Genomic DNA, 10,689 nt, shown 5'->3' on the forward strand with positions numbered 1-10,689 from the left:
TTCTTTTTTTTTTTTTTTGATGTATGCTGAAGTTTTTTGTCAGTTGTTTTTTCAGTTCATTTTTCAGTTGGCTTTTGTTTCAGTTTAATCCTTACAAATGTATTTGATTATTATAGTGAATAAGATTAGTTTAAGTTTTTTTGTTATAATTTGCATCATCTCTTTTAAAACTTTGAGCGGTAACCATAGAAACAGGCAAGCAAGGGTTTTGTCTAAAATTATCACTGCAGTGTTATGTAGTTTATGCTACTTGTTTAGAACATTTCTTTTTATGTATTAATATAACACGCTTTAATTATTTTTTTAATAATTTGTATCATTTTTAATCAAAATGCATTTATTTATATTGACATCAGTGCTATTTTAGTATTATTTCAATACTATTATTGTATTTATTAATATAGCTTTTGTTTTTATCTTTTCAGTTTTCATTTGAATTTTATTTTAAGTTTTAGTCAATTGTGCTTTTGTCATTTTTATTAGTTTTCATTTTTTGAAATTTTTTATTTAGTTTAGGGGGTTTCATATTTCTATTTAGCTTTAGTTCTAGTAATTTTAGTACTTAAACATATTTTATTTCAGTTAGTTGCCAAGTTTTATTCAATATTTTTTATTTCAGCTGTATTTCATTTAACAAAAATTATTTTAGTAGTTTTATTTAACAGTAACAACACAAGTTGACTTGCACATCTTTGATTGTTAAGTACTAAATTGATGCATATATCATATATAAAGATATCAATAGTGAGACCAGCTTCTGTTTTTATAATGAAATGCTTCTATATTTCCAGGATGTTTAATTCTGAGAAGAGCTTCTTAGCATGAGAACAAAGCATAAAAATAACATTTGTTTTCATTGTCTGAGCATTGAGCATTGAAGGTATCATTGAAATAATGTACAAAAGACATCAGTGCAGGGGCTCTTTGCTTTGTTCACTGTGGATTTTTTATATGCAAGCATGTACATTCATATAAGTGGATAATTCCAGCTGCATTAAAAAGATAATTGTGTATGCACATTTGTACATTAGTGAAAAACAGTCTTTGAAGGATAGAAGTACAGTCTGTTTAATACATTGTGCTTAGGATTTATCTAGTTTTTTGAGCACTGTAAATTTGTGGAAAAGTGTGAATGATTGTCACTCATGTGCACAACAGTATGACATATTAAACAGATTGTGCTTGTTTTTATTCACGGCAACTTAAATATGGTGTTTCCTATGTGTGGTAATGATAACATTTGAGTAAAATAACAGTAATCCAGTGTTTTAAAGGTACAGCCTCTGGAAAACTAGATTGACTTTAGTAGTAAAATTGAGAATTTGTTGATCTACCTTCCACTCGAGCGGCAACCTCCCGCTCTCTCTCGTGAAGCCAACAAGGAAGTGACTTAAGCTGCAATTCATCAACTGGCCGCTAGAGGCTGGCTGCAAAAGGGAGTCAATCCCATAGACTCCCCATGTTAAAATGCCCAACTTTACAGCAGAAAAAAACATGTTTACAGCCTGGTTCAAAAAATGATTTTGGTCTATATAGCTAATTTTGCCCTTCATGACAACTATCCATGTTTTTATACAGTCTATGCTTCCACTGCAATGTCATTTATTTCTCGACTCAAATTATGCTTTGTGCTTGATGGAAGTATGACATTTTAAACAAAAGTTTGATTCGATTTTATTTGGGGCAAAATTCCAGTCATAATTTCATAATGTGTGTAAAAATCGTGAATAAATATTAAAAAGGTAATTGTGACTTTTTGTCTCACAAATTAGACTTTATTTCCTCTCGCAAGTCAGATTTTTTTCTCAGAATTGCGAGAGAAAAAAGTCTAAATTGTGAGACAAAAAGTCACAATTACAATTTAATGTAAATGGAGAATTTTCTCTGAATTCATGTATCACAATATTTACTGTTTTTATCTCTGAATTCTGAGTTCTCGCAATTCTGTTTTTTTTCTTTCTGTTTCCACCATGGAATAAAAAATAGAAAATGTAATTGACTGTTGTTATCTCATAATTAGCATCTCACTATTTTGAGTTTGTCTCGCAATTCTGACTTTTTTCCTCAGATTTGTGAGTTTATATCTCGCAATTCTCAAGAAAAAAGTGTGAATTACGAGATATAAACTCAGAATTGTGAGGAAAAAGTATCCGAATTGTGATATAAAAAGCCACAATGACCTTTTTTATTATTATTTTCTTTTATCCCATGATGGAAGCAAGCTTCAGAAGATATCAGAGCTTCTAGAATATAATATTGTATAATGGATATTTTCATACACAAATATTGAAAGTCTGGGTCTGAGGCAAGAGTAAAATAAAATCTATATAGAAAAAGAATCTGAAAAGTAGCTAAAGTAAAAGGTAAAAAGTTTTAATGCGAGCGTCATATAATAAAAAGTTTAAATTTGTCTCTAAGTTTTGATAAAAATCAACCCCTGGTCCATTAAAGCGCACATAGTCGGAAAAACACTCATATATTTATGCTGTTTTTCCTCTCAAGATCACTCGTGATTCAGAAGAAGTCCAGCACCCCAGAACAAAGATCATATCAAAGCTCTGATCTAATTTGGAGCTCCGTGTTCATCCTGATCCACCTGAAAGAACCAGCCGAGCAGAATACCGAGGTCACAATAGAGACACACTCACATCCATATTTGATATAAGCATCAAGCAATGCACATTGACAGAGGCAGTCATCAGGAATCTCAAGTGAATATATAAGTTGATGCAATCAAAGGCAGACTATGAGGCAGGTAATGAATGCAAGGCTCCTCATATTTTTTCATACAGTATTTTAAGCTTTGAGAATAAGGCAGAGCAGATTATCGTGAGTGTGTGTGTGTGTGTGTGCATGTGTGCTTGTCCTCGTATCTCGTAATCATAAATAAATGGAGTATAATTGAGCGTGGACAATCTGATGAATGGCCTTTTGAACTAACAGTGCTGCGGGAAGCAAAAGCTTAAGATAAAAAAAGGTTTTATCAGATCTAGTCCATTTGAATGATGACAGAAGACATCATATTTAAAGTCTTCAAATTCTATTTGATTAATCTTTTTAAGCATTTAAGGATTTATATATTAAATATAGTGTTTTTTCTAATAAAATTATAATGAAGTCACTACCATTCAACATTTGTGGTCGGTAAGTTTTTAAAAATGTTTTTGGAAGTCTCTCTTCTATTTGATTAGAAATACAGTATCTTACTGTATTTCTAATCAAAATCTTACTGTATTTCTAATCAAATAGAAGAGAGACTTCCAAAAACATAAAAAAAAACTTACCGACCACAACTTGTGAATGGTAGTGACAATTATTTAGTTCAAAATAATTGTAATTGTTACAATTTGAAATAACTCTAACTATTTTAATATATTTTGAAATGTAATTAAAAAATCTCCAGAATGCTGATTTGATGCTCAAGAGAAATTTCTTATTATTATCAGTGCTGAAAACAGTTGTATTGCAAATTATTTTTATTGAAACAGTGACATTTTTTTAAAATTCAGGATGAATAGAAAAACTGTATTTATTTCAAATAGAAATATTTTGGAAATATCTTGTATAATTGTCTTTACTGTCACCTTTGATCTATTTAATGCATTCTTAAAATAAAAATGAATAAAAGCTGAAAAAAATAACAACAATATTAATTTCTTTAAAAAAAATCTGACACTAACGATAGTGTAAATGTATTACAATATTACAATATTTACATTTAAAACAATTTAATAAAAATGTTTCATTATATAGAAAACCTCTTAACTATGGTAAAATCATGTGTATGGCTTCTTGTAACTTGTTGCTTTTTTATAACCACTTTATAGCTCATCCAGGATTTATAATACTTATTTTATCCTCTTAATGAAAGTGATTTGATGGTTTATTATAGTTATTTGAGGTTTTAATTCTTTGTTTACAAGCATTAATCCTATTTTCCTGTGTCTGACCCAATCACAATTCTGTTCCAGATACTCTGTCTGTTCCTCGCTGGTCTCCTCAAATACCTCGCAGAGACTTCGGCAACTCCATAAAACACAGGTAAGTTTTGTGCAGATGTTAATGTGTGGTAGTGGTTACAAAATGTCAAGCCAATCAACTCGTGTGGTTGTGCAACTCCAGTCATGCCTGCTCAAATCTGATGACATGATAACCCCAAATACCACCGATCCCAAGTCAAACAAAGAGCCTGCGTTTGTACTTAGACCACGAAACGCTGTGCTTTTGTGATAAAAGTTAACAGGGTTTTTAATGAGAGCATATTGTAGCTTAGCCATCAAAACATATGCAAAGTTCACCAAGGCTAAAAAATGTCTCATTTTCCTAGTACTTTTGACATGGAAATCAACGTCTACATGTCATCGTAGATGGACAACTGCCAGTTTCAAAACGCAAGCAGATAAACAGATCCAAAAAATTGAAACGCTCATATCAACTTCAAACTGGCTACGGTGATGTGAGCTGCGTACTAAAGCCAGCCTCTTCTTTTATGAGACAGTATGGCTTCAATCTAATGAAGACACTTTGACACTGTCATAGCCCATTAGTCATATTCTATTAATGGTCAGCTTCTGTTCATATCAGAGAAATAGATTGGCAAATGCACAGTGACCCTTCAGAGGAACTCTATTGCAGGAGATTTGAATGGCTCTTTTATTGTGGAGAACGGCAGATATGACTGCGTGTAAACAAAAAGAGACAGAGATAGAAGAAATGAAAAATACAGAGAGCACCTTCCATGCAATTCTGCTAAACAATCGCTGATGCATCCGTACGGCCTTTGCCCTCTCGTGTATTTGTCAAGTGCAGTTGAGTGCCAAAGAGATATTGAGAGATACTCGGTTACAATTAAATTACTCTAAATTGAGAATTACTGCCAAAGTGCCTATCTTTGGGCATACCCTGCACATATCTGTCTCTCGATGAAAAGGTTACTTGGCAAACGTGATCGCTGTTGTGACACATTCGCTCTTTCATCTGAAGAGTTTAGGAGTGGTTGTCAAAAGGTCAGAACCATCTGCTGATAGTTTGACAGCGAAGCGAAACAAACCCATATGGCCTCATGCATTTTAAAAATGGATGAAATTAGAGTTTTTTTCTTGGAAAATGTCTCAAAAATGTCTCAGTAATTAATCACACTACTTATTTGTGCTTGTGCAGGTTTTCCACGAAGTATTGGATGTCGCAGACATGTATCGTGTGCGGGAAAGGAATGCTGTTCGGCTTAAAATGCAAAAACTGCAAGTAAGTTGTACAATTTTTGTATGGGAACCCATTTCTGCAACGTAAGAAAATAAATCATGTTTCTGCAACTCATGCAAGTGCTAAAACTTTCATATGGAAACCCATTTCTGCCACATAAGAAAACAAATTCTGCTTTTATAAATTATAATATGACATGAAAAGTTGAAATGATGAGATACTAAGTCATAATTTTGAGAGAAAAAGTTGAAATGATAATATAAAGCAGTTATAACAAAAAGTTGAAATTATGACAAAAACGGTTATGACAAAAAGTTGAAATAATTATGTAGTCAGAATTATGAGATAAAATATTGAAATTATGAGATACTAAGTCATAATTATGAGATCAAAGTTAAAATTATTATATAAAACAATTATAACAGTTGAAATTATGACAAAAAGTTTAAATTATTATGTAGTCGTAATTCTGAGATAAAAAGTTGAAATTATGACAGTTATGACAAAAGTTTGAAATGATTATGTAGTCATAATTATGAGATAAAACATTGAAATCATAAGATGATACTAAGTCAAAACTATGAGATAGAAAACTGAAAATATAATATAAAACAATTCTAACAAAAAGTTGAAATAATTATGTAGTCATAATTATGAGATAAAACATTGAAATTCTTAGATACAAAGTCATAATTATGAGATAAAAAAGCTGAAATTATATGGTCCTAATAAAAAGTTGAAATTATGACACAAACTAATGATATACTAAGTTATATTTATATAAAAGTAAAAATTATGACATAATGTTTACATTATGATATAAGAAAAATTATGACAAAAAGTCAAAAAATTAAAACAAAAACAGCTGAGATAAAAAGTCGAAATTATGAGATGAAAGTCTAAATTACTGCATGAGATAAGTAATAATTAGGACAAAAATGTTTAATACATATATATAATACATAAAATAATACGTAATCATATATATAAAAATAACTTTTAGCAATCGTTGTGATGCGCTTTGCATCAACAAACAACACTTACATTTCTTTAAAGATCAAAAAATGATAAAAATCAAGTTATTTTTGTAATTCTGTCTGATGCTGAAATTACAGACTGAATCACAGCATGTAGACTATAAATGTCAAATGTTAAATACACACTCCACTATCTATGATCATTTCTTTAACCATCTCTCTTATAACAACTCAAATCTCTGAAAACGAAAATTCCTAACATTTCAGCTTTGTAAAGCTGTGATTTGATGTTTTTGTTTGCATCACAGCCTCTTTAGAATTCAGCGCTAGACACTTTGTGCCTGCAGTAGTGTCTGAACATTCAAATTGAGCATAATTATCATTATCATTAAAAGATTATTTAAATAAATTACCTGCCTAATAGTTTCCACTCTACCACCCTTGACTACGGCATCTTGTTATTACGATACTTGCTGGCTTTTGACACCCTCAAAATAATGGCTGCATATTAAGTGTTTGTTTTGAATATTCATTGATTTGCTTTTACAAGAGCAAACTAATAAACATTTCTGTCATGCTTTCTTTTGTCAGATTGAAGTGCCACAACAAATGCACCAAAGAAGCACCGCCCTGTCATTTACTCATATACCACAGAGGAGGTAGGGACTCATTCAGAGGTATTTCAACTTTTATATTTTCTTTCTTTCTTTCTTTTCTTTTAACTCCATAAATGCTTAAAACAAAAAGTACTACACAAGGCAGGCATATGATTCAAATATGATTTCAGACACAGCAGTGTTCTTATACATAGCATGTTTTCAACCTCATAATTCTTTTATATTCAATTGAACATATTTAATTACACGCTTGATCTTTTTCAGAAAACATTGCGTTTTGAAAATTGGTTTCCAAACAAGAGAATGTGTTTAAAGGGAATTGAATGTATTTAAAAAAAAACTGTCATTGTTAGTGGCTTCACATCTGCTTTGCATAAATGTACTAAACAGTTTGTCTTGTTCTTTGTTAAACATTATAATCTTCAGTCTGCACTCATCTTATCCTTGCTCTCTTTTTCTGTTTTCACCACTTCATCTTTCTCTCATTTCTGATATTGCAGATCAAGGAACATCTCAAGGTAAGGAAGCAGGTTTGTGCCCCTCAAACACAGTATTTCCTACTTCATACCTTAAATTTTTCCCTGGAATGATTTCATATGTCATATGAAAATAAATGTATACTACCGTTCAAAAGTTTGGGGTTGGTAGGATTTTTAAATGTTTTTAAATTAAGTCTCTTTTTTATTTTTTTTTACCAAGGCCGCATTTATGTGATAAAAATACAATAAAACAGTAATATTGTGAAATAATATTACCATTTAAAATAGCCATTTTCTATTTTAATGCATTTTAAAATATAATTTATTCTTGTGATGCAATGCTGCAATTTTCAGGATCATTTCTCCAGTCTTCAGTGTCACATGATCCTTCCGAAATCATTCTAATATGCTGATTTGCTGCTCAAGCATTTCCTGTTATTAATGTTGAAAACATTTTTTACAAATATTTTTTTCAAGACTGTGATGAATGGAAAGTTCAAAAGAACAGCATGTATTTGCAATAGAAATCTTTTGTAACATTTTAAATGTCTTGACTGTCACTTTTCAACAATTGTATGTGTCCTGACTGAATAAAAATAATAATTTCGTTAAAAAAATCCACTGAACCCAATCTTTTGAGCTGTAGTGGTATATTACAAAAACGAGTATAATGGAGGAAAAATGTCAAGCCAATTTTGTTAGGCTGATTTAATGTGAAGCACTTTCAGAATTGGTCTGTTAGGAAATTATACTAACTTTAGGAAATGATATGTATTGAGTTACATATAAATGACTACTTCCAAATTGAATTTAATGTGTCTTATTTTCATGCTTCAATTTAATGGATCCTTAATATGAAATGATATGCTTTTATGCATATGAAATACAAAAAGATTTGTTTTTCTTTGCTGGAAAAAGCGAACAATGATATTCTACACAACCTGGACGTTGCTGTCGAATTTCCATGTGTGTCATATATGTGATATTTCTAATATATACTGTACATAATACATGGTTTAGTGGCTCCTCCATTAAAATGTGACAAGACTTTTCAGAGTTTTTCTGTTACCGTGACAACTGCCTCCTGTTACCGTGGATACTATGCTGTTTCTCTCGCCCTCTCTCTCAGCTCGTCAGCTCGTCAGGACCGAGTCGGTACCATGTGACATAAACAACCCCCTCAGGTACTCAGACCTCCATATTAGCCAGACTCTCCCCAAGACCAACAAAATCAACAAGGTAAGATTAGTTACGTTCCATTACGTCTGAACAAACACAACTCAACCCTGTTACATCCCTCCACGGTCAACATTATTACAAAACTATCTCGGGCAGATTGGCATTATAAGTCCTTCCTGAAATTTTTAGAACTTGTTTGCTTTCGCTTTTTATTCAAACAACTTGGCATGAAAAGCAATTTTTGCAGACCAACATCAAACAGCCTTCCTGTAATTTTTGCCACTCGTGGTTTTCTTATATGTTTATTGGAAACCAAGGCACGACAGGATGAGCGTGACATTTTTAACACACCATGTCAAGTCTACTTTTAAAAATCGTGTCTGGGGATCCTTACACTCAATTCCATTCCACTGCGCTCCATCTAGCTGTTTTTAAATGCAAAAACACGTCCTGTGTGTGTGTGTGAGCGCGCGCACTTCATGACGGCATAAACGCTGCTAGAACTTGTGTGAACTGACTTCATAAATCCACTAAAAATCACCTTCAGACCAGTTGGTTATATGTAACTAAAAAAGAGTGTGTTAAAAAAACAGTATGCTGCTACAGTGTGTTTGATAATTCATTTCCAATATATCTATCTAAGTTGTGAATTTGTGGAATAAATGTGACATGGAATTTAGAATTTGTAGTTAACTTTAGTTAACTAAAACTAAGACTGAAACTAAACTAAAACCAAAAAAAAAAATGTTTATTGAAATAACGTATACAAACTAGCTAGTTGCCAACATTTCTCATTTTAATTTAGTTTAACTTGATGTGCTAAAATAATCAAATTAAAGCTGACAAAAAATATCATAAAACATAAAACTGACATAAAACTATATAGACATATACAAACAAAACCGCTAAAAATGACGAAAACACAGAATAAAATGACTAAAACATTAAGTAAATGAAAATGGAAAATATAAAAATAAAAACTGATTCAAAATATGAATTTAAAACTATACTGTAATAATTTGATGATACTAAAATATTGATTCACTTTACAAATAAAAAAAAAAGGTGATAAATATATAACTTAAAAATTAATACTTTGTCTAACTATTTTATTAATGTATGGAAGTCTTTGTAATTTTATTTTAAGTTATGTTTTTGGTTTCTTTTTTTACAGATTGAATTTAGTAGTGTAAGTGACAATTCATTAGAATTATAATGGAAAAATAGTAGATAAAATAAGCTAAGGCTTCAGTCTACACATTTTGTAGTTATATTAAATTATGGAAAATTGTGTATGAGGACCGAAGTTTAAAAAAAAAATCTTGATGATGAATGCAACGACTTTTTAAGTGTGGATTAGGTGATATTTTTTGCAACCAACCATATGAACCTTAAAATATATATATTTTTTGTGGTTCTTAAAACTGTCATACCTGGGTTAACCTGACCTGGACCTGAACTTTAACTGAATTTAAAAATTACCATTTTATTCTCCTTGTATGTTTTGTCTCTGTGCCTTCTTAGACAAGTTTGAGGTTTCTATGCAACAGAAACTGCAACAGAACAGAAACAATATTTAATTTATGACAGTGAAGAGAAAAAGTTCATATCCTTATCATTGTCACGTGTACGTTTCTGTCTAGTTCCTGTTTGCCCCTATTTGGTTCATTTCCTGCTCATTTAGTTAATCATCTTTCATTAGTTCCCACCTGTGTTGTATTAATCATCTCGTTTGCTCCTTAGTTGCCTGCCCTTTATAAGCCCTCAGTATCTGTCATTCCTTTGTCCTGGATTAATGCTATTTTTAACGGTTATTGTGTGTTGATGTTCATTAAAGTATCCCTACGTTTACTCCTTCCTCGTGCGCTCTCTTACTACAACCACGAACGCATGACAGAATCCAGGACCCATCACTGACAACGACGACATAAATGGAGGAACGAGCGAGGTTAATCACCATGGCACAGGCGAACCCCGACCCGATCGTCTACGCGAGGGCGTTCGTGCCGCTCGCCCTCTCCAGCTCCCTCGAGGGGGAATCCCTTGTGACGCTGTTCCGGATCGGGATTACTTACCATCGCCCCGCGGAGCTCCCAGACACCACCAACCTCGACTGGAAGGAGGCAGTCATCCGGTGTCTGGAGAGCCTCCGATTCCGATCCGGGACTCCTCCGCCGGCCGTTCCTCAGTCAAGCCCGCCGGCCGTTCCGAAGTCTAGCCCGCTGGCCACGCCGA

General features: G+C 32.3%; 1 protein-coding gene across 1 annotated transcript in view; it reads left to right on the forward strand.

The window, feature by feature from the left end:
- LOC107726720 (kinase suppressor of Ras 2-like) overlaps positions 1–10,689 on the forward strand; it is a 111,259-nt gene that overhangs the window by 73,108 nt on the left and 27,462 nt on the right. The window contains exons 7-11 of the mRNA XM_016536412.1: positions 3,972–4,041; positions 5,161–5,244; positions 6,771–6,856; positions 7,297–7,326; positions 8,405–8,514. Coding sequence (XP_016391898.1) covers positions 3,972–4,041; positions 5,161–5,244; positions 6,771–6,856; positions 7,297–7,326; positions 8,405–8,514 — 380 coding nt within the window. The remainder of the gene's footprint in view (positions 1–3,971; positions 4,042–5,160; positions 5,245–6,770; positions 6,857–7,296; positions 7,327–8,404; positions 8,515–10,689) is intronic.

Source organism: Sinocyclocheilus rhinocerous, unplaced genomic scaffold (genome assembly GCF_001515625.1).
Source record: "Sinocyclocheilus rhinocerous isolate Xijiao unplaced genomic scaffold, SAMN03320098_v1.1 scaffold1658, whole genome shotgun sequence".
Classification (NCBI taxonomy): domain Eukaryota; kingdom Metazoa; phylum Chordata; class Actinopteri; order Cypriniformes; family Cyprinidae; genus Sinocyclocheilus; species Sinocyclocheilus rhinocerous.